Here is a 25,311-nt window from a genome sequence, read left to right on the forward strand (position 1 = left end):
TTGTATTTTTATTTTTGCAAGTCGCTGAGGGGGTTGCCGCAGGACACAGTCTGACTATTTTGCATACTGAGTTTAACGCCAGATGCTCATGACCTAATATAGCTGAATAATTATTTAATTTAGCCTTTAATGCAAAAGCGTGAATCAGTATAGAAGAACAATGGGGCGGAACACTTCCTAAAGTAGCACTAACTGTTAATTTAAATGAAAGTTGTTTCAATTTTTTACGGACAAGAAGAGAATACTGTAATAACTTTCCAATACATTCTTTCTAAATGGTACATTATAGACAATATCTGATGTTTATTTTACTGTTGTGGCTGATGTTACCAAATTTAAGTTAATTTGTTGTTAAGTTTACACATTAACTTTTAGCTTTTGTAAAATTAAAACAGAAATACATTTACTAGTATCTTGGATAAAAAAAAAAATCTTGCTTGTATATTATTTAGCCTCATTGTCATTATATTTGATTTCCATTTGTTTTTCCATTCCCTCTAATCTGATGCTTTGAGGACAAACTGGGGACTTTATAACTGATAAACCCTATCATTTATCAGCAGGTGTTCATTCCTTTGCACTGGTTTGTGTTAGTGTATCAAAATAACTACAACACAGCGGCGTCTCGCACACTGGCCCTTTTCAGCTCTGACGTGTGGGCAACACCCTGAGCTTTGATCAGCGTCACGGGTCAGCGAGCAAACGGCCACTTCCGCCACAACACAAAGGTCACAGCACACTAACACACGAGACTGTTGGCCACATGATGAAGCTTTGGGTCAGTCGGGCTAAAGGCAGTGTCCGAGAGCGGCCTCTGTTCTCCCGGTCACACCACGGCACCGCCAACACCACAACAACTGTACAGTAACACATTGTTATGGTGCAATATATCGCTACAGAAAGAATTGAGAGCATGTTGAGACTACCTTTTGCCTCTGATTCATCACTAGTTTACTCAAAGTTGTATTTCGATTAATGCCTGCAATGAGTAATCCTGTATTGTCCTGAATTTAAGGAATTTGAAAAAAGGTTTTCACCTCCCCCCTATCCCCGCCCACTGCTCTAGAATTACCTATGATTATCCAAAGAGGTCCGTGTCATAGATGTGGGGTTCAAAAATATCATCTAGCTTTTTTTTTCCAACAGTAAAAATGCATAAATAAATTGCTGCTTGTCACTATGAAAAGGCAGGGACGTATCTATTACTAAGTCATTTTAGATCAATATTACTGTTTACAATGAATAATGTGAAATGATGATGTAAGTGCTGAAGTAAGTGCTAGTAGATAAAGCAACAAAAAGAAAAGTAGTAATTAAGAATTAAATTTATCATTTGCCATCTATGTTGAATGCAGTCAGCAATGATGCCTTAGGTCTTTTGTCCCAGCGTCAATAAGGCAGCGAAATGTATAAAGGTAAACTTTTGTATACTAACACACATTTATTTATTTATTTATTGTTCCTTGTTCTGTGTAAATCTGGACAACACTCAAATTTCCCTTCCATCAATGGATGAATAAAGTCCATCTGTGTATCTGCGTAAGCCAGGCTATTTAACTTTGGAAGGAAACACATGTGCAGTGTGTGGCTAAATACAGTACTGAAAATATGCAAAGTATCGTATTTGTGTCCTGCTCTGTGTCTTCATTACGACGCGCTGCAAGAGACAAGATGACGCTGGGCTCAGGACAAGTGTGACACAGACTCCAAGACCAGACATGGAGAATGGAACTATATAACATATGTACATATATATGTACGTGCATTTTTACTGACCTCATTATAAAACAAAGTTTGGCCAAATAACCAATATAATACCATAAAACCCATCAGTCGTGCTAAGGACAGCTCCAGTCCCATCCTTATTGTGTTGAGTGTTCATGTGTCGAGTGTTCATGTGTCGAGTGGTCATGTGTCGAGTGTTCATGTGTCGAGTGGTCATGTGTCGAGTGTTCATGTGTTGAGTGGTCATGTGTTGAGTGGTCATGTGTTGAGTGGTCATGTGTTGAGTGGTCATGTGTTGAGTGGTCATGTGTTGAGTGTTCATGTGTTGAGTGTTCATGTGTTGAGTGTTCATGTGTTGAGTGGTCATGTGTTGAGTGTTCATGTGTTGAGTGTTCATGTGTTGAGTGTTCATGTGTTGAGTGTTCATGTGTTGAGAGGTCATGTGTTGAGTGTTCATGTGTTGAGTGGTCATGTGTTGAGTGTTCATGTGTTGAGTGGTCATGTGTTGAGTGGTCATGTGTGTTGAGTGGTCATGTGTGTTGAGTGGTCATGTGTTGAGTGGTCATGCGTTGAGTGGTCATGCGTTGAGTGGTCATGCGTTGAGTGTTCATGCGTTGAGTGTTCATGTGTTGAGTGTTCATGTGTTGAGTGTTCATGTGTTGAGTGTTCATGTGTTGAGTGGTCATGTGTTGAGTGGTCATGTGTTGAGTGGTCATGTGTTGAGTGGTCATGTGTTGAGTGTTCATGTGTTGAGTGTTCATGTGTTGAGTGGTCATGTGTTGAGTGGTCATGTGTTGAGTGTTCATGTGTTGAGTGGTCATGTGTTGAGTGGTCATGTGTTGAGTGTTCATGTGTTGAGTGTTCATGTGTTGAGTGGTCATGTGTTGAGTGTTCATGTGTTGAGTGTTCATGTGTTGAGTGTTCATGTGTTGAGTGGTCATGTGTTGAGTGGTCATGTGTTGAGTGTTCATGTGTTGAGTGTTCATGTGTTGAGTGTTCATGTGTTGAGTGGTCATGTGTTGAGTGTTCATGTGTTGAGTGGTCATGTGTTGAGTGGTCATGTGTTGAGTGTTCATGTGTTGAGTGGTCATGTGTTGAGTGGTCATGTGTTGAGTGGTCATGTGTTGAGTGGTCATGTGTTGAGTGGTATGTACCAAGGTAATAAACTGTTCCTTTAGGACTCTTTAGGATTTAAGTCTGTGTTTTTTTAATCAAACTGTTTTACCAAAGCTAAATGTGCGACTTACCATAGATTGTGACTAAATAGGTTATATGCTATTTATAAAGTCTATGTAGTAGGCTATATTGACCTGCTTTGGTTCATTAACCCATTTTCGTTCCAGGCTTGATTTTACAGTCTAGTCTCTGCTGTTACTGCTCAGGTGATGGTCATTTCATAAGCAAGTTAAGTCCAAATAGGCCTAATTCTTCCCCACGGGGCAATAGCATATGCTTATGGTGATGTTGTGCTTCTTACCGTGGGTGAGGTGAGTCGTCTCAAACTCTCCCCCAGCGAGTCCAGGTTGACCCGTCTCCTCCTGGTGGCTCTTTTGTGGGGTACACTCGGCCCCTGCGGCTCCTCACCTCCCGGGCACATCGACCTCTCCACGGGGCTGCGTCCGTTCCACAGCACACCTCTCTGGGCAGAAGGGAAAGACGAAAAGGGGCATCCTCGGGGCTCCTCCGCGGGCTCCGAACCACCGTCTCCCCCGAGGTCTCCCCCCGGACTCTCGAGCCCGCAGTCAGAGCCCACCGAGCTGCTGAAGGACTCCGAGGAGATCTTGCGCGAGGATGAGGACATGGTGATGGCGAGGCAGAGAAGGATAGAGCTGAGGAGGAGGATGCTACAGCCGCTCGTGTGTCGCGTCCAGCTCCGCGCCGGGGACACATCAGATTGTGGGAGTGTGAGGAGTGTGAGATAGTGAGGGTGGGCTGGTCAGGGAAGAGGACTGTCTGTAGCCTGAGCGGTGTGCGCTGTCCGGTCCGTGTCTGTGTGCGCGTCTGTGCGCGCGAGACTCAACCTCAGGGAGAGCGCGCGCGCGAGAGGGGGGAGAGAGGGGGGAGAGAGGGGGGGGGGGGTCGACTAACGGCACGCAAACATTTATGTAAGGCAGAGGCGGGGGACGCGGTCCTCCGAAAAGCGTCCTTATTTACCCCACAAAAGCCACCTCGCTCCCCGGGAGGGCAGACGCGACGCAGAGGATGTCCCTGGAACTAAAAGCTGTTTTTTCCACGAATGGAGCGATTGCATTAACGCGAGCTTCCCAAACTATTTGGATGCGAATGTCTGCTACAAATTAAAAAAAAAAATGGTTAAGCATAAAATATTGTCAAATAAAAAGAATCTAGGCTATTAGTTCAAAGGTTATCCTCGGTAAAACATCTATTCCGCAGCACAGTGGATTTAAGGGTCCACAGAAGCAAAGTGACCTATTTTAATTCCAATATTTGCCGGAGGAATCCCCAAAGTCACCGCAGCCGGGTGTCCTTCCCTCGCCTCTCTCCACATGAGTCCTCTGCGACAGCTCCTGCAGCTTCTGAGAGCTCTACGTGAAGCCCATGGCGGCGGGTCGCTCTGTCCTCATCAGTCCGCGTTTAGCTCACCGCTGCCCGCGGCTCCTGGCGGCTCCGGTAGCTCCGGTAGCTCCGGTAGCTGGGCTCGGAGGTTGGACGTCGGTGGCGGTGTGGAGGTGCGCAGATGGAGAGGGCACGCGGGCAGCGAGCAGCTCACGCGCGGGCTGGATCAGAGCTTTCCGCCGAGCTCGCGCGCAATGAAGGCAGCGTGAGTGCACGAGCTCCTTTGCATTTAGATGGACAATAAATCAACCAATCAGAGGACGGACACAGAAAGTGCAGGTGAACAGGCTTCTCAGAATCTCCCTTTGGGCAACGTCTTCTGCTCTTTAAATCCATTTCCTCTCAAAGGCGTTTAAGTTTTGGAGGCAATTTATTATTACAGCATTTGAAGCAGACACTGCAATACCCACACACTCAAAAGTTCATTCAATAACTACAAGTGCAGCGAAAAATAGTTTGCATAAACCTTTTTAAAATTAGCATCTGAGAGGCTTGTCCTCAAATGGCGGGGGAATCATTCCAGAGCCTACAGGATGACCTCTGTCCAAAGGTGTTCCTAAACACTTTCAACTAGATCAGAGATGTATAAATAATTCAGGCATAATAATAAATTATGCAGTTGGCCTAAAGGCCTATCAATCAGGGCATTCATAGCACAAAAACAAGTAATTGTCTCTGACATTCCAATCCAATGGTTGGAAATAGCTATAAACAGAATGAGATTGTAATCACAGAATATAGTCATGGTCAATAAAACAGGTTCAAACTACCAACTGTTCTGCAAAGAGGCAGGGAGAAATATGCCCCCACTTTGTAGAAACAAAGCTGGCAACAGTGGCGCACACACATTCAGCCTGCCACAATAGAACACACTGTTGCTCATGTCTGGCACGGATCACAACCATGACCTTGACCTCAATCAACAGCCCTCAGAAGGGACAAGTGTGATGCACCATTGAACATACAAACACATGTCATTTCCTGGAGGTGTCTACTAATTCATTTGACTTTATGGAATAAAACAACCCCATACTGCAGTCATTATCCTGTATCATTACAGAAGCTGCCTCTCCTTATCTCTGCTATGTCTGTTAACTATCTGTGATGTTGTAGTCATTTAATAAAGCTTATACGACAATGAATTAAATATTGTTCAGAAAGATAAGGCCGCCTCGCACAGAGACTACTTTGAAATGGTGTATACATGATATTCTGTCATTTGAGGTCTGACACAGAACGCGCAATAGCTCCAAAATTAAAACAGGGCACCATTCAATACATGGTACTGTCATTGGGTCCTTGGGCAAGACACGTCACCCCATTTGCCTGTGTGACTGTAGTATGTGTGTGTGTGAGGGGAAGGTGGTGGTGGTGGCTCAGATGTAGCATGTTACACCAGGGCCGCTGGGGCTACTACCATCCCCAATAAATAATCACTACAGTGTAGCACTTATGATATTTGTGACATTATCATAAAGTGGCACAGAAGAACTACACTTTACTTGGCCTTGATAAAGCATGAGCAAAGACAATTCATAATGAATGAATAGTTTACAAAGCATGAGCATACTTAGTAACCCTTAGCCCTTAATCCTAACCACTTGATTAAGTAGTTACTAAGGCTGAAGCTTTCTTTGTTCATTCTAATTAATGTGCAAATATAAAGTGCCACCAAAGAATGAAAAACAGAATGCCAGGTGCCACAGGGGGGTGGTAGTGCAAACTGTTGTTGTGTTCTTTGGCAAGACACCCACTTTTTCTCCAGTGTCCAAGAATGGGACAATGGATGGAAATTAGCCCCTGGCTACAATCCGGCGTATTCACAGCATGTACAGTATATCATGTATGTTCATCAACCAAATAAACATCATAATAATTAGCAATTATTTATTTGAAGTGGATGACAGGTTAGACATTCAACTAAAACATAGTAAATATGATTATATTTAATATTTGACTAAAGATGTTTGACAATTTTGGTGATGTTTATAATGTTACTTCCAGGATTGACATGAGCAGCACGTCATCAGAGGTAATTCCATGACGGTTACTTAGAAACCATATTGTAAACTAGAGAAACAAATTGTCCTTGTATTTTCTGGAATGTTGCTTATTGATGACATAGACAAGAGGGATTCTGTTTTACAACTCAGCAATACTATCATTTTCAACTTTTATTTTTCATTTGTTTTCACAAACTACCTGATGTAAAACTCTGATAACTTGACATATGCACTGTAACATCCAGGCTAGAATATTACGAGAGTGAGTATAGTACGCATAAATCATGAACCAAGGAAATACCAAGAATGTTTGCAAGACAAATTTACAGCTTTCAGAGGAATCCAAAATGTGTCATGTCTCATTTTTGAAGAATGTATACACAAATGTTAGTGTATATCTCAAAAGCAACTCCCTATTCATAACTGCAAAGAGATGCAGATATAAGAAGAAAAGGAAGAAGAGAAATGAAGGGAGATAAGAGGAGCTTCACTCTGTCACACCGAGACAAACCCTTTTGCTTTGATAGTCACTCTGAGCTCTCATCCCAGCTGCTGTCCATGTTAAAGAGGCCGACACAGAATCTTCATTTAAAACCAGGCTTAAAACATTCCTCTTTGAAATAACTTATGGTCAGGCCAGTTAGGAACAGAAATAAAAACCTACCGGTAGTTTCCCAGCTACGCTGCCCTAGTATGACAGCTTGAGCACTATCCTCTGCTTCTGACTACTTTCCTGATAAACACATTTAATATTTTTTTACTTCTCCTGTGTCTGTTCATTACTGTTTCAGACACTACTGATGCTGACCTGTAGCTCCAGAGGCTCCTCATCTGCCTGGATGAACTGTCTTGTTGGATGAACCACTCTCTCCTCCTGAGTGGTTCTGGTCAGTCCTGGACCTTCTGCAACCTGTCCGTCCACGGAGGACATTTATCCGTTTGCTAATTTCATCCATTTGCTAATTGAACAATGTTAATTTCCTATGAACATTGTTCAATCTGCTTTTCACTGTTGTCCTTCAAGACAACTGCTGTTGTGACTTTGGGCAGTACAAAAATGTATTGATGAATTGAAGTTCCCATATTGTATTGAACGCTGTATTCCAACCCCACGTCACAAGCATGAAACTTTGGAGCTGCAGTAAACGTAACAAATTGACAGACTAAAATCTGCCAAACCTGGCCATATACAGTGCATCTGGAAAAGTGTTAACTTTTTCCACTTATGTTATAGTACAGTCACATTCCAAACTTGATTAAATTCATAATTTGCCTCAAAATTCTACTAACAATACCCCATGATCATGGGAGTTAAGCTTTAAAGATATGTTTTTGTTTTTTTAAACAAAGCACTTGTACATAAAGTATTCACAGCCGTTGCTCAATACTTTGTTGAAGGCAGTAATTAAAGCCTCAAATCTTTTTGAGTATAATGCTACAAAGCTTGGGACACCTATTTAGGCCAGTTTCGCAGAACTTCTCAAAAGGATGCGCTGTAAATCTATTCCAATAAAAATAATTGGTCAACTAAGTGACTAAAGACATGCAGCTAAACAAAAAATGTCATGAAAAGGTTTATTGCCATCGTCATTGAACAAAGTCTGCAAACATAGGAACTTGGCATTAGGTGCAAAATAAAATAATAATAATAATAATATAACTATAGTTTTGACTTTACAGCTCATATAATTACACATTTTGATAGAATTTGTGAGCCAATCGGTCATTTACTTTAACAGTTCAAAAAGCGATTACGATTTAAAGCTGGTCCATTTTTATCATTGAGTGGTAAGAAACACTATAGAAACATTGTCGTGTGTATCTACCATGTGCATGTGTTATCTAGGGACGGGACAATGCAATGGCTGTTGAGGTCATAAATCTGCCCTAAGCCAATCTAATTGGCTATAACCATCCATCACTCCATGCCACAAGGCTGCCATTACCCATGAACCCAGGGCGCTCACTCACTTGTCCTATATAAATAACCTACAGTACTGCTCGGTCTTCAAGGAATAAAGGGCAATTAAAAAGAGGTTAAAAGAAAGAGTATGCTGCGGTGGGTTAGAAAAGACATGTTGGACGATGGCTAACAAACAATTAGATTATAATTTGACTATTTAAAAGGTTTGTCATGTTTTAGTTTGTCTTACTAATACACCTTAAATGGAAATGGTAAGTGATGGTGAAATTTGTAAAATGCAAGACCACCATACAAAGAGAAATGCAGTATTAATTTTGTGTGTGGTGAGTTTGGTATGGAGTAGATATAACAAATGCATCAAATTCAGATAAACCAGAACCATATGGCCAATATTATACCAACAAAGAAAACGTTGTAGAAAAGACAGTGAAATGTCTCCGTTTTGTTTGTCACAAGCACCTGAACTCGAGGACCATATGGTGAGACAAGGAAACCTGAAAATTAGGTGGGCCTCTGCCGTGATGAGCTAATCAAAGAGCCAATAGCACGGTTGTAAAGAATGATGAGGTCGCACACAAGGGCACGCTGCTTGATTGCTCATAAGGAGAGCGTATGTGCGCAGTGTACGAGTGTATTGTATGTCTACACTCACAGCTATGATGACAGTGGAAGCAGGTCAAATTAAGTGACAGCTGAGACAACCATCAGGCCCACAGGCTTCCTATTGAAGTCCTGTGTGTAGGAGATGGGAAATGTTGAGTGGGGCAGATGGAAGAACTGAAAAAATATGCATCATAGTTCAACCACAAATGACAGCCTTTCAGAAAAGATAAGACGTTCCCTTATTGTCCACACATGGGGAAATTTCATTGTTGTTGCAACGCAAGTAGATACAGAGGAAAAGGACAGATAACTTATAGGAAGTTTAAAAAACACTCTTCAGCAATAGAAATAAAAAATATAAACAATGTCTATCCCTACATAAAATCACCAATTTATTAGAATCATTGGCAGAATTATGTACACTTCTATCTTGCATTCATTCAATTATAGCTGTTTTTATCTACACATTCTTTAAAACAACAACAATACTCTCCACAGATCTGACCTGTAACATGGGCTGGTGGCATTACCTGCTTTGATATAAAGTTAAGTGTGGAATGTGCCAGCCAAAACGACAACTCCTCCATGAACACAAACAGTCCAGAAAAGCTCCATGATGCACCTTTAACCAAATCCTAGGCGTCAGTCTTGGTACAGTCGTATGGTTTCCACCACTGAGCAAACTGAAGGACTTTTTTCCGCTGATCATCAAAATTTTCTTTTATCAATTTTCTCCAACGACGAGGCTCCAAGTCCATCATACCACCAACAACCTCCTGTGGACAACGACAGCAAACACACAAGGATTAGGCTTGATACTCAATACCAAATAGACATTTTCAACACAAACATTATTTTATTTATGTTATTGTGTGGTTTTAAACTAAATTTGTTCCCATTTGTATCTAGTTTCAATACTAGTTTTACTTTTGATAAGTAACTGATTTTCTTTTTTTAAACTAGTGTGCTTTTGTCCACACAAAATACAGTGTTCTACACACCAGACTGACTAACCTTGCCAAAGTAGTGGGGGAATTTCTTCTCATTTTCGATGACATGAGCAAACCCTCCCTGCATTCCAAAGTCCACGGCAAAATAGGGGAGTCCTCGAGGAACCTTTCAGAGTGAGCAAAACATGTACAGTTCATAACAAATACATACTGTACTGTACTCCAAATACCTTTACAGCAACATGCTGTATCTGGACTTCTTGCTTGACAATATTTGCAACAATATTTCTATTATTTAATATTTACAATAACAATACCTGCTGCATTAAGACTGAATCTGCTGAAAAAGCTAGTTATTTATGAATAGTTTGCTGATATTAAGGGCACTGTTGACATGAAATTCCAATGCATTTTGTCATTCAGCACAATAAAAATATCAATTTAGTCAACTTTAAGTAAACTCTTTTTTACAAATACATTAGGGATGTAGTGGACCAAAAAAACCTTGGTAGACTTAAAGGTTGAATGGACGATTTTTTTGGCCCAAATCTGAGTCTTATTTCCTCTCGTGGCGTGTATCAATCATAAAACGCACCTACCGCTCACCTGCAGCCGCGTGTGGCTCGTCCCCCGAGAGCAGCACGTTTCCGCGTGTCTAAGCGCATTGATCTATCATAATATAGTTCCCTCAGTGTACTGGACAAAATGAAGACGGAGAAAGACTGTTCGAGCTGACTCATAAGAGACGGAAATCTACGGAGACGAGAGATGTGATGCGATCCGTCGCTAATAAACAAACACACGTGTGTGTTGTATCAGTCCGCACGGGGGAGTGCACATGTGCACTTCCGCCTGCGTTCTCAAATCGCCGAAAAATCTTCCATTGCGCATTTAAGACTAGAAGCTAGAAGAGCTCTCAAAACTCTTAGCACAATTACACATGGAAATATTGAAGTAACTATAGACGAAGAGGAAACGTACAGATTGGCGGATGTCTTTTGAAGAGAGGTCCACCACTTTCTTGTTCATGGCCCATTCTTCATCACATTCCATGATGGCTTTCTTTAAAAAAAAAAAACGAATTAAAATGGATCCAACTTCAAGTAAAAGCAAACTTCATCCGTCTCAATGAATTACCTTGAAATATATAGGCGCCATATCACCCAGTTCTTTAGGCAGTGGGATACACTCCAGGACCATGTGGTATCTTTTCCTTGGGTTCATGTGCGTCTCCATGAAGACACAGTCCGATTCCTGGGACTCAAACATTCGCACCAAAGCACGTCGGAAAAGCTAAAAAAAAGTGTGATTCAATTCATTCATGAATTCAAATAAGTCAATTAAACAAAAGGTTTTAAACAAAGTAGTGGCTCACCTGCATCTCAGCCCAGACGTCTTCATCTATTCCAGTGGCACAGCAGTGATGCTGAAGAGGACAGATGAGGCAGTGACCGTCGGCCATGGACACACCGGCAGGCAGGCTCAAGTATGCCTAAAAACAGGTTGCATAACTATTTGTGGAAAACACAACTAATCCAACACAAACTTAATTTAATGTTTTATCTTCCAACTTGTATGATTATAGATCCATTCGAATTCTAAATTCCAGAATGGAGGCAAAAGTGAATTGTAACAATGTGATTTCAAAAGAAGAACCTTTTATTGTGCAAATATCAACAAATCATTTTTTTGGCAATGTGATATGTGAGCGATATCAGAGCCTGGTTTAAATACATTTAATATTGTACTTTATTGGTCACTATTTCTTTATCTTTTTGATGAAGACAAAATCCAGATTTTTACTGAAAATTCTATTTTACTGAAATGCTGACCCACACAATAGTTTTTAATTTCATCTACAGATATATCACATCTTATTCCATACATTGTTCTTTTTTTGAAGTTCAGTAGAAAACTGACATTTCCATCCCGATTATGCAAATGTTCTGATTATTTCTGATGTCAAAAAGATAATCATTTTGATATGTCAGTTAGTAATTGAAAATGTATTATAGTCTACTTTATTTTACTTCCAGTTGCCTCCGTTACAGATTTGTTAACATTCTGACGACATTTAAAGGGTTTATACATCTGAGTTCCGTTACCTTGCTCCCCAGAGCCACTACCAGGTGCTTTGGGAGCTCGGGGCTGTTGAAACAGTGTCTGCACTTCTCCATGCAGGCAGCTAGTTGTCTAGTTTCCCCAATGGCGCGGTTCCTCATCCTCTCCTCCTCCCTGCCCTCTCCCTCCCGCTGTGCTGCACTAGACACAAACATGTCATCCAGCGTGTAGTTATCTCCGTCTGTCTTCCCCATCATCTGAAGAGGCCGTTTGCGAAAACATGGGGGGGAAAAGAGCCAGTTGGTACAGTATATAAAACAAATAATATTGCTTTAAGATTTCAGCATTTTAATAGTGAAGTTCTGCACAACAGTTAAGCAATAATAATAAATGTTTTTTTTTTGTGTCAATAATTTATTAGTCTGCACTGAAACTCTGGTAAGACGTTTGCAAAAGTCTGATTTGGAGCCTCCGGCAATCAAGAGTAGAGTGTTTCTTACTGATGCAACCACAAGGACCCGAGAAGCAAGTTCTTTGTGCCTTTTGTTGGTCCCAACAATGGAAACAGTGTTGCACATTTGTGGTTATCAGACAATGTGCACTTGTGTATTGCATTAGAAACAGCAATTGTGTTGCCTCATTATGTCTTTTCCATTGTTATTATTACATTTGGAGATATTCGTTTTTCATTTTATTTATTCATACAGGCAACAGACAAACACAGGATACAAAAAAACACAAATAAAACATCAAATAAAATTAACCAATACATAAAACATTTATACAATGAGATAAAATTATATAAAACAAGTGCATTGGCACTGCTGGTAGTCCGTGATCAGTTCTTTAAAATCATTGAAAGGCATACAATGATTTCATTTAAAAAGTATCTGTGTTTTGTTCCACAGGGAGGGAACAAAAGGCCTTTTTCCTGTCTCTGTGTTGACACGATGGGTTTGTAAGAAAAACAATTCCTGAGACCTCAAGCGGTGACAACTTGAACTGATGTGGAAGAAACTTGATAAATAATCAGGCCAAATGTCTAGAGCTTTATAAATAAACAGAAGGCAGCGCTGTTCTCTTCTTGCATCCAATGATTGTCATTCTACTTTAGAATATAGTTCAAAGTGGGGAGTTCTGAATCCTTCTCCTGTTATGAACCTTAGAGCTGAATGAAGAGTTAATTCATTAAATTAATTATATATATGAACCTTAGAGCTGAATGAAGAGTTAATTCATTAAATTAATTATATATATGAACCTTAGAGCTGAATGAAGAGTTAATTAATTAAATATATATATAATTAATTTAATGAATTAACTCTTCATTCAGCTCTAAGGTTCATAACAGGAGAAGGATTCAGAACTCCCCACTTTGAATTATATTCTAAAGTATAATGACAATCATTGGATGCAAGAAGAGAACAGCGCTGCCTTCTGTTTATTTATAAAGCTCTAGACATTTGGCCTGATTATTTATCAAGTTGGTTGCACATCAATTCAAATTGTCACCATAATCCAGCACTGGATGAAATGTAGCCTGGATTAACGGGTTTCTACAATTAAGAGGAAAACATGTTTTATTTCTAAAGAAGAATGACAATCTGGCTTGCATGTGTTTGTTGACGGAGAGTTTATCATCGATCCAGATATCCAAGTATTTGTAATGGGGTACTTGGTCAATGATATTACCATCAAGCGTAACAATAGATAAAGTTTGTGGGTCAATAGAGTGTCTTTTGGGCAAACAGCTGACAGTTTTATTTGAATTAATTTATAAATTTAAACTAACACACTTTGGTTGGATGGAGTGAAAATCCATTGATAATTTATCTTTAAATAAATATTTTTGCGTAGGTAATTGTAGTTGGGGCAGCAGTGGCTCAGTGGCCAAATAACCAGAATGTCAATGGTTCAGTCCCAGCTCAGATCAGTCGTTGTGTGCTTAGGCAAGACACGTTGTCACCCTACTTGCCTCTGTATAAACAAATGTGTGTGAGCGAAGGTGGTCGGAGGGGCTGATGGAGCAGCTTTGGGCAATGTAAAAGCATCATTTACCATTGTTTGGGCTCTCAAGATAAATGCAATCCAAAGAAAGAGTGCTCAGGGTTTATTGACAAAGCTGCAATTGTTTTAAGGCTTGAATGTATCTGCTCCTTTGGATTTGCAAAGGGTATAGCATTAACATGCAGGACAACACATTGTCTCATGCCCTTGTCTGAGTGTAATCACCATAGCGACCAGCAACAGGTTCAAATCAGTGTGTGAGAAAGTGAGAGTGAGGCAGGCCTGGCCCGAGTGTGTGTGCATGACTGTGTGTGTGGGAGTGAGTGAGAGTGAAAATGAGACCATTTTATTGACTGTGTGGGCGGGAGGTAAGGAGTCAGTGCAATGGCCGCAGAAGAGTGCTCAAAGTAAAGTAGGACGGCTCCATTATATGACTTATCATTTAAATCATGATTCTTTCAAACAATCACTTCTATTCTGTCAAAATTAAGCTGTAGAGAAAGTCAAGACCTTGGATATTTTATTAGTAATGTTTGTGACACTTTTAGTCTATGTAGATCCAGGTATTGAGTGTTCGAACAAAAGCTGTATTATTAACTAAACTGATACGTGTAACTGCTTCCTGTTTCCAGATACACATTATTTATAAATGTCAGACCTTTGCAAAAGGAATACATTTTTAATGCATAAGATGCATGTATATATATATATATTCATATTCATACAAATATTCAATACATTAATATATATATATATATATATATATATATTAATGTATTGAATATTTGTATGAATATGAATTTAGAACCAAATAACAATATAACAAAGAAAACACAAAAACAATGGTTAAAAAAATAAGGTCAGATTTATGGAAGAGATTGGGAAAAAGGGCATGTGAAGAAAGTCTAGTGTGATGGAGAAGGATTGAGCTCTCTTGTAGATCATAAATCTATAGCTGTGATTAGAAGGGATATTTATAGACACTTTTCCATGGTAACTGTAGATGTCTTTTTAGTGACACTCTTTGTAGGTGCTGAACGTGTGTGTATTTTTATAAGCATGCCTGTTTTATTGTGCAAGTTAATGTTTTGTTCCATTTCTGTGGTCCAAATGCATGTTCTCTTCACTCCAGGAGTATTCTTTACCATTATGTTAGTGCCCTAACCGAGTGACTCAGTGAGCCCCATAACCCCATTAGCCCCTTTCTGAGAGTTGGTAAAGAAATGGTTAAAAGAAAAACCATGGACAGACCATTTGTCCTTTTTTAATCACCATGGCAACTCTATTGGGACTTTGTTATTTGTTATATTAATGTTTTCCATTTGTAAATACAGCACTAAGTCTGACAGATGTACTTTGTCACTTTTGGGTAAAATTAACAAACCGTGCCCACCTTAGCAGCCATTCGGGAGTAGAGTGCATTCTGGTCTTGAGGTGTGCTCATCTTCTCTCTGCGGACCATCTCCCGCAGATCCATGTTGTCATCATTCTGGAAATACCTCACACGCTCACCATCAACATGGGTTTCAATCTGTGGAGCAAAGACAGAGGAATTCAAAAGGACATCACCTCACACTGCATTCCTCCCTTACTTAATCAAGAAATCAATGTCATTTTGCTTTATCCTTACAGCTTTCTTCTTCCGGCGTCCCCCATGGGGCTCCCCAGGTCCAGACGGAGCATTAACAGGCCATGCTCGACCCGATTGGTCGGTTCGAAATAGTACAACCTCCTGGTCTTCACTTTTCTGGGTCTATGAAACAAAGTTGGTGTGAGTAGGATATACTCGGCAAGGGAAAATGTGGTTGGCATTTGTTACAGCAGAACAAAACAAACTGACAAAACAATACTATATTAAGAAGATAAAAAATAAAATACTGTAAAATAACCCTCCCATAATGGACAAAGCGCTACATTTGTGCTGTAAAATGTAAGACAGATGGCATTTTTGTCACCTTATCGGTTTTGGCCATCTCTTGTTGTAACTTCTTTCTGGCTGCATAGCTCTCTTTTGCTTTTCGAGCAGAATCCAATTGGGATTTCAATCTCTCAATCATAACCTGGAATATTTACAAAACCCGGAATATTAAAAAAAGGACACTTACACATACAAACAATACAAAATAAATGCCGGTAGATGGCACTGTATAGCTGTAATACAAGTGTGCGTTGCAGCAAATGGAATAATTTCGAAAATGAAATGAATCATAAGGCTTAAATGTGAGCTATTAAAAACACAAACATGAATATTTTCACAGGTCCGGTGTGGAAAATATCAATAGATGCAGACGCAAAAGTCAAGTGCACTTAACACACATCCACATGAAAGGTCTGGGAATACGAGTGTGATTGCTTTATCGTGTAGGGAGCCACTGGATGTCGTAGAATGTCCGTGCGTGTGTGCGTGTCTGTGTGTCTGTGTGAGTGTGTGTGAGTGTGTGTGAGTGTGTGTGAGTGTGTGTGAGTGTGTGCGTGTGCCCTGACAGCCCTTTAACACTCCCCATAAAAGATCCCAATAGCACTCTTAACACTGACACGTGAAGGCAGACAGGACCAGTTGAGTGCATGGATCAATAAAGGCTATACATTTATGGAAGCTCTTATAAACTACTCTAACATAAAGTCAAATGTGTTTAGAATAGAAGACTAATAATTTTATATTTTTAAAAAGATAAAAAGAAGTCATACTTTGAGGTTGTATGGAGGATTTTCATTTTTTTTTAGTTGTCAATAGTTATAATCGATGCATAATAAATTTACCACAGGCTTGTACTTTTGGTAAACTAAAACTTTCAGCAATAGAAAACGAGGCTCCCGTGTGACCTAATGGCTGTTGGCTCGTCAAAGTTATACCGTTCCTAGCGTAACTGAGAACTATTTGCTTTGAGTAATTTATGTAAGAACCTTGCACACTCCACCTACAAAAGACACCGTTTACTCCAGTGCCACAGTTCTAAGCGGCATCTTCGAACTGTAGCTTCCGAGCAGTTAGTACAAATGTATGTTACAATGGCAAACAAAAATCCACAGCCAGTTAGCCTCAAAATAAAGTCAGTATTTGAGGTTACTGAAAAGAGAAGATGGGGGTGAAAGGACCAACGTCAAATTAAAGGGATTATCGGAAATTCTTTCCAGCGATGACGTGCAAAGGGTCTAAAAACAGATGCATCGGTCACTAAATTTCATTTATTTATTATTCTAAAGCTTGAGTGAGTGTGTGTTTTCAAATACACTCATGCAATATGCTTTGAGGCAGAATGACGTGGCCATTTTTTTGTATATTTTATTGATCGTTGAGTAAATAAGGCTTAAGAAAATGAAGAAAACTGCAACAACAGATCCTGATTTAACATTGAACCATTAAAGCCTTGTCCACACCGCCGCGGCCGAAGCGTCCAGTTTACATTCAAAGTCTATGGTAAACGCGCGTCGAGCACGTAGTGCATTATCCGCGGCACGATTTCTTCGTTTTTGCGGCGCTATTGGTGCGTTTTTTTACGCTCTCGACGCTTTGAGCGCACATATGAGCCGGTCGAGGCGACGAAAGCGGCTACACGACGCGTTCAGATATGTTGAGGTCTCTGGCAGCTGAAGCGTAGCAGCCGCCGCAGCAGCCAATCAGAGCTGACGCTCCAGTGATGTACGTACGTACGTACGTATTGCCCCTCGCATTTCCGGTATTCCCCGTGGAATTCCCCAAGAAGCGCCACTTTTTCCTTGCTCGTCAACCATGGCAGACGAAAGACTGATTGTGGCTGTTTGTGGGAGAAAGGAGCTGTACGATATATTCACGGTGGAATACAGAGACAGAACCAAGCCCGGCGCTTCCGTGTGAGAGTTTTGAAAACCAAAAACGCTCTCTATATCCGCCATTTTACACAATGAACAAACAGCTCCACTGCTCATGCGACAACACCTCTACTGCGCATGTGCGCAGACAGCTCAAGCGCGCCATACGCGTGCCTGTGTACAGTGGCCGGGGCGTCGATAGCGCGCGTCCGGTGCGTAAACCTTTCAAATGTACACGCGCTCAAATTCTGCGTGGGGCGCGATTAGGCCGCGGCGGTCTGTACGTAGCTTTAGCCAAAAGAATGAAATTTGTAATCATTAAACATTTTAAAAGTGTGGATAATGTTCAAATGTGGCTTCCAGTGATGTGAAAGACAGACTTACCATATTCCCCATAAGCTCTGCTTTCACCAACTTTGCTCCAAGTTTGTTCATTTCCTCCTCAGACAGCAAAGGAACCTCCTCCTCTTCTTCTTCTGACTCACTCTCACTTTTGCTAAAAAGGGAAATAAAATACACAAAATGTCATGGATATTATAAATTAAGTATTTCATCATTAACATATTTCCTTCAAGCTGTGACAGTATTTATCTGTTATGGTTGATTTGGTAGCCGGGACCCTAAAACAGATTATTACAAGCGCGCCTGAGAGGAGGAGAATTGCAGGCTGGGAAGTGTCGTTCAAGGCTATTACACTTTTCATAGACTCATTTCATTCTGCTGCTGTGCCACACACTCGTTTCATGCTGCTGGGGTTCTGGTGCCGGTTTACCCAAACAACTCAGTCTAATGAGCCAAAACACAGCAGCCTAATGCATCTGCCCAGCAATACTGCAGCAGACTGGAGTGTGACTAAAGTCTGTTTGCATTCATGTTACAGTCAAAAGGCTATTGACAGTCATGTGTTATTAAAAACTTGTGACATGGTTATGATTGTGGAAAATATTGGCGGAAATTAGAGCTGTAAAACTAGCAATAAAAGCTCCATGGTCTAAAGTAAAGGTAAACGTTGTTCTACCCATAGGGAGCTTTGTACTCTACATTTGACCCATGGTGCAATGCCGCTGGGAAAGAAGGACCCATCTCCAGAGTTAGGTCTGGCTCAAATAAAAAAACTAAATAGAGCATGAGCAGTAAAAACAAAAACAGTTTGTATTCTGAATGTTTTTTTAAATTTCCAATAATTCTAGCTCTAAAGACTTTAGGTATAATCTTTTCTACAAGGTCCCCACAAAATCATAACTATACTTTTAATAACATTGGATGCAGATTGTACATTTTTATATTGACGTACCTGAATGTAATTTATTACTACAAACATTGGTGTCCATTGCTAAAACCATTACCTAGTGTTTCCAGAACAAAAACACAACACCACACCAGAAAAATACCTGGTTGATCTAGTAGCATTCTTCTCCACAGTTGCAGTGTTTTCAGGAGGAGGCACAGTCAAAGGACTCTCTTCTTTCTCAGGACGCTTTTCCTGACGACGCGTCCCAGAGCTGCTTCCCTTCATCCAAGCAGGAGCTGTGGACGTGTGAGCGTCTTCATCGTCAGAGCTGGGTTTTAGGAAAACGGAAGATGATTTGGCTGGAGGACGGCGATGGTCTGAAGCTGCACAAACAAAAAAGAACAATTAAAACATATTAAACTATTAGAGCAATTCTTTAATAATCACATCATACAATAAATTATAGTTTTAGTGTCACAACTACTTTGTGTAGAAGCATCACAATTTTAAATAGTGAAAGAAACAGCCAACATTTTAAAATTACTTTTTGAGAGAATAAATTTGATGAAATTACTCTAAAATGTATTCTTTCTTATTCTTCTCACAGATTACTCCTAACATCTCTAGAAACAACTGATTTGATTTGCTTGATCAACCTACCAGGAGCCATGACATCTTCATCTGAAGGTTTGAGGAACCTGCCCTTCAGCAATCCCAAAGAGAGAGGTTGACTCCAGTCTTTGCCAGAGGCTGCTGAATGACACCTTTCTCTAACTTTCTCTCTATCCCTATCCCCATTTCTCTCTCCAATTCCATCCCTCTTTCGATCCCCGTCTCGATCCCTCTCTCGATCCCCGTTTTGACCCCCGTCTCGGTCTCTCTCTCGATGCCTGTCTCGACGCCTCTCTTGATCCCTCTCTTGATCCCTCTCTTGATCCCTCTCTCTTGCTCTGTACCTGTCGTCGTCTTGTTCCCTGCGTCTGTCCCTGTCTCTGTCCCTGTCTCTGTCTCTATGCTGGTCTGATAGTCCTGGTGAAGAGTCTCGGTCCATTCTTCTCCACCGCTCTCTGTCTGACCCGCTACGTTTGTCCTCTTCATCTCTTCTCCATCCACCTCGCCTTGAAGACTCTCCTCCTCTTCTTTCCCCATAAACAGCTTTTTCAGCTGCGGCAAGTCTCTGTTGAAAGTCCTCCATTGACTAAAAAGAAGAACATTTATGGGATTTCAATTAGTTACTGAATACTATTAAATATGAACTATAAACCTGTATGTAACATTAGGGTGGCCAGTTGTCGGACAAGATAAAAATGGTAAAAAGTTATAATTATGACAAGGAAGTAACGCAGAGTAGAGGTGGGTAGATTTTTAAAAATATAGTGAATCTTGTTTTGAAGATAAGCTAAATTTGCATATTAAGTATATTGTTTATAGCAGTGGTCCTTAAACTATGTACCTCCTAAGGGAATCTTTGGCCTTCATAGTATCACCAGATCTAAATCAGAACTATTCTAGGTGTAAATCAGGGTTAAACAATGTCGAAAGCAGGAATAAACCAAACAATGACAAAAATGTGGTTTAAATTGACTCTAAAATCAGCAAATAACTGAACTGCCAACGAACTTATGGCACCACAGTGGTTCATAGTAGAGAATGCTTCAAAATCCGCAGATAAAAAAAAAAACATGTTTCAACTTTCAACAATAACAAGTAATGTTCCTTCCCTTTTTGTCACCCTTAAACTTTCAACCCTTTAAAGACACATTCCTGTTGGATGGGAATAACAATAACGATAATATCTGTTATTGGGATACTCCTAAGAAATAAAAGATACATACCGGTACATTTCTCTCAATATGACCCACCTCTAAACCAGCAAGATCAAGTTTAGCTCCAGCACGATTTTAGGAAGCAAACAGTTTTTCTAAAATGTTCAAATTAAGATTGTAAAAACCTTTTCAATATTTTATTTGCTAGTTTTGTTTAAGTTCATATATTCCGACATTTGAGACAAGAGAAATATTAAAAACGGCGGCCTTCGTGGTTTTCCAACTGCAACTATTTTATTCTATTGACTCTAAACTTAATATTGCCTGCTCCACCTGCATGTCCTGCCATAGTAATGCCAGTCAAAAGTACAAAAGTACATCACAGCTACAGTTGGGGACTGCAGTTGCCTTGGCTCATGCTGTGGCGAGTTCTTACCCCGTATCGCTCCGACACCACATCGTTGAGGCTGCGTTGCTCCCTTTCCGCTTGCTCCTTCATCCTCTGGTAGTTCTTTCTCAGCCAGCTCAGGCCACCATCATTGGCCACGGAAGCTACGGCCACAAAGAACAAAAAAGGGATTCCAGGTTTGAAATGGTGAATCTAAATTATGAAAACGTTAAAATTACATTCACAGTACTTGAAATAGTAAATGCCCTTCAACTGTGCTAAAAAATATGCTCCATGTTCCATTGTGTATTCAAGTTAATATAAAACCTATCTATTCTTTATTCCGTAAAACATCAGGGCAATAAAAGATAATCCCTCAATGCCTGGATTTTAAATTAAAGTTGTGCATTCATCTGTGAACACCAACGGATTAAAAATTATGCACAAAACTGTTATCTAACTAATAGACAGACTTCAGAAAGAGTTGTACCTTTTTGGCCCACTGTTCTAGCAGTCTCCTCTGGGGGTAGACCAGTTCCTCCATCCTTCCAGTAGGGATTTAGTTCCAATTTGTGGAGGCCAGCCTAGAGAACACATTCTAATTAAACAATGCAAAACCAAGCGTAACAAGTAGTGATTATCAGAGAGGCTCCTCTGTTGCATTGTTCTTTAGAAGTGTAACTCGGGTAGTTGGTATTCTTGAAAGACAGTCAGTCTTATACTTACAATTCACATGAGTGTTAACGACATCCAAAAAAAGGAAAATGTGAAACTAGAGCAAAACTTTAATATACCTTCTCAATTGCCTCAGCCTTAGCTCTCTCCTCTTCTTTTTGCTTGTCTTTCTCTGCTCTTCTCTCGGCCGTAGATGTTGTTTTCATGGCAAGAAAATCAAATGTCATCCATTCATCTCTCTGTAAAAATAAGAAATAATTATCATCTCCTACAGTTGACATGACCACACCACATGATAATTTACTGGCAATATTACTTGTGCATTCTGTCCAGCACCAGGATTGGGTTCTGGTTTGGACTCATCTGGAACTTTCCAGGCTTTAACAGACGACTGGGCCTCAACCCACTCATTACCCGAGTCCTGGGTTACAAAGAAAACAATGAGATAAATGTGAAACACATGTGCTGAAAAATGATTAAAACAATATACAACAACAATAATTTGTAATTTTATCAAGACTTTTGTACCTCTGAGCTGTCACTAGATCCATCCCCCGCCTCTGTGGTCTTCTTTTCCTTCTTGGTCTTTTTCTTTTTTTCTTTCTTCTCCTTTTTCTTTTTTGATTTTTTCTCTTTTTTCTTCTTTTTTAAAGATGATTCCTGTGAAGTTTACAGGTCCCACAAACTTAAATACCAGGTTGTGTGCAGAAGAGAAAGAAAAACATCAATCTTTACCTCCTCTAGTTCCTGCAGCCGTTGGTTAACTTCAGGAAGCATCCAAGTATCCTCTCCTCTCAGCCTTTTCAGTTCCTTTCGCTTTTCCTCTTTTTCATATTGCTGCCGAGCCTGAAAAGTAAAAGTCATGGTGACATTTATTCCATAAGTTATTTATTACATATGTTAAATGCCCAATGGCATGACAGTATTGATCAATAATATTGTTTTGAATATTTTCTTTTTTTATATTTATAATTTATATTTAATATATATATATATATATATATATATATATATATATATATAAAAAAAATAAGAGAAGAGAGAAAAGAAAGAGAGGGGGAGAGAGAGAGAAGAAAGAGAGAGAGAGAAGAAAGAACGAGAGAGAGAAGAAAGAGAGAGAAAGAGAGAAAGAGAAAATACAATAATAAAAATTAATAAAAACAGCTGTGTTAGGTGTAGGGAAAAAAGTATGTTGTAAACTTCCAAATAGGTAAGGTATGAAATGTTTTTTCTGCACTGCTGGGGGTAGTAGTAACTTGACATTTGTCTGATACATAACATAAACCATAACAAATACATTTATTTCTGTTGGATTTAAATCAATATTGTAATACTCCCGTACAACTATCAACATTTGAAAGGTGCACAAATACATGTTGCTAATCTATGTTTGACGAAAATGTGGTGACATATATATGTTTGAATGTTGTTTTTTATACAAAATTAAATCAGCAAAATTTTGGGGCCAGTGCTAAAATACTAGATTACCCTGATTGTCTCGTCTCCCTGTTCGCAATTATTTTAGCAGCATATAAACTGGAACATTAGGTTTGCAAAAACAGTTTGAGTTTGGTCATTTAGCGCACTTGGCAGTTCTCTGTGCATTTAAATATAGTGAGTGTAAATACACAATGAAGGCAAGGTGGGTTAAGTAGTGTGTTGCCCAAGGACACAAGACACTTCATCCGCCTTGTGAAAGAATGAACATGGTGTACGTGGCACAGAGTAACAACCTTGCTTAAATCAGTCAAACACATGCACTGTGCTGTATGTGGGGAGTGAATGACTAATGACTACATTGTAGCGCTTTTAGAGGACTATCAAGATTGGAATAAAGTTGTATTGTATTGCATCATATAAAAGGTATTTTTGAAATGATTTATGCTTCAGTAATGGAACTACTTTTCCCCAACTATAATCCAATGTAATTTTAAAAAAAATGTTTATCCAAAGAACAATATATGTTTTTAGATTATCTAATATGTTTATTTCGGTCAATGTTTCCAAAATAGAAGTTACAGGGCCCCTGAAAATATAATAATAGAATAGAACACTTAACTATGACAATTCACTAATACAGTAAAACAATTCAGTTGTCTCCCTGAGTGTGTAACAAAGCTTGGGACGTACTCAAGACCACAAGGCTAGGAACAATTTATATGTGTTATAAAATAATTCAGATCTAGCATATATAACTACATAATTACTGCTATGCCATAAAAGCAGCACTGATAGCGTGTCATACAGAAAAAGTAAATAAAAGGCCCCTAACGTCACCTGCCTTGACTTGAGTCTGACAGATAAGATATTTGCAGCCAATAAACAGAGCACAGCAAAACCTCGTGTTCACACAAGCATAAACAATGTCAACAAGGCTGCACCGTAAAACAAGATAAAGAGGTATTAAAACACCGTGTGCATTTGTAATGTTAGCAGCAGACAACAGTGTAGTAACTTTGACTCCATCTGCCTCCACACGCGTTTGTTCTGTAATTTCCTGTGCAGTTTTACACCACTCGAAAGCAATAGCACATGTATAATCAGGTGGTTGTAAAAAATTAAATAAAATTGCATGTTTGAATAGAAAAAGAGGCACAAGTTTCATATTAGCATATTAGCATTATTAGCATTGACCATTGTGTTTCAGGCAAATTGTGACGATCAGTAGAACTCCCATGCATGAAAGTCCGCCCAGATCTATATTAATTCTAAAAGCAGCCAGTCGCACCTTGTCTACTGCCTCTTGACGAGCCTGTCTCTTGCTTTCCTTTCTTTCTTCGATGCTGCTCACGCTCTCGAAGCTGCTGCCGTACGCTGCCATGACAGTGCCGTCAAGAAGGAGAAGATGTCGTGAAGAAAAGTAGGGGGCATGGATAAGATGAACTGTGAATGTGATAAACAATGTGAAACTAATCATTTATTGAGGTTAAATTACTTTAAGTTCAATTGTTGAAGGTATTTAGTAAATTTCATATCAAATTCAAAGTCAACATATTACTTTGTGGTAATTATTAGCTGAACAGAGTATAATGAGTGATTTTTACCAACATAATTATAATATTTTTTGTATCTTAAAGTGCCAATGACAGGTTGGATGACTTATTGAACTAAAGTGCAGTCAAGATAAATATATTTGGAATTTAACTAAAAATTATTGAATTTTTTTTTAAATCCCAGAATGGTATTTTTTTTTTAGGTTTATAATTTAACTTTGTTTGTAATTGACAACATCACACAAGGAAAGTATCCAGCAAGCACTGGGCAAAAACTCAAAAAAGTTGTTTTGTGTGATTCAAAGTTTTGAAATACTGGCCCCTGGTTACATGTGTCAGTTAATCAGTGGATTTAAGAGTTGTATTTAGAGGACAAAGTAGTACTACAATGAATTTTAAAATAACTTTCAATCTTTAACATTTTTCTCATTCATTTTTGTCTTGTCTTCGCATCTAAAGGTTCTGTGCATTTCCAGGACCTGAGTCCCCAGGGCCTGTTCATCTCAAGGCGATGTATATCTCGAGCACCTTTGTGTCTCCAGGGACTGTTTGTCTTCAGGACCAGTTCGTCTCCAGGACCAGTTCGTCTCCAGGACGAGTTCGTCTCAAGGAATAGTTC

At 39.6% G+C, this 25,311-nt stretch overlaps 3 protein-coding genes across 3 annotated transcripts in view; 1 reads left to right on the forward strand and 2 right to left on the reverse strand.

The window, feature by feature from the left end:
• The window catches only part of gucy1a2 (guanylate cyclase 1, soluble, alpha 2), a 29,141-nt gene extending 25,377 nt beyond the window's left edge, over positions 1-3,764 (reverse strand). Inside the window, exon 1 of the mRNA XM_072461897.1 lies at positions 3,203-3,764. Coding sequence (XP_072317998.1) covers positions 3,203-3,526 — 324 coding nt within the window. The 5' untranslated portion in view covers positions 3,527-3,764. The remainder of the gene's footprint in view (positions 1-3,202) is intronic.
• Positions 1-25,311, forward strand: part of sln (sarcolipin) — a 420,868-nt gene that overhangs the window by 367,463 nt on the left and 28,094 nt on the right. The window lies entirely within an intron of this gene.
• Positions 9,308-24,575, reverse strand: cwf19l2 (CWF19 like cell cycle control factor 2). Its single transcript, XM_072461898.1, has 20 exons — positions 24,428-24,575; positions 22,435-22,545; positions 22,228-22,359; positions 22,016-22,120; positions 21,819-21,938; positions 21,515-21,608; positions 21,073-21,188; positions 19,771-20,068; positions 19,531-19,674; positions 19,031-19,253; positions 18,024-18,135; positions 15,806-15,910; positions 15,481-15,603; positions 15,244-15,381; positions 11,888-12,100; positions 11,158-11,274; positions 10,920-11,075; positions 10,764-10,844; positions 9,847-9,948; positions 9,308-9,608 (listed from the first exon to the last, which is right to left on the reverse strand). Exons 1-20 carry the CDS (start codon positions 24,518-24,520, stop codon positions 9,468-9,470), a joined length of 2,724 nt encoding a protein of 907 aa, XP_072317999.1. The 5' UTR covers positions 24,521-24,575; the 3' UTR covers positions 9,308-9,467.

The sequence above is a fragment of the Eucyclogobius newberryi genome, unplaced genomic scaffold (assembly GCF_026437365.1).
Source record: "Eucyclogobius newberryi isolate DKJ021-1_F unplaced genomic scaffold, fEucNew1.0.hap1 SCAF_10, whole genome shotgun sequence".
NCBI classification, from domain to species: Eukaryota; Metazoa; Chordata; class Actinopteri; order Gobiiformes; family Gobiidae; genus Eucyclogobius; species Eucyclogobius newberryi.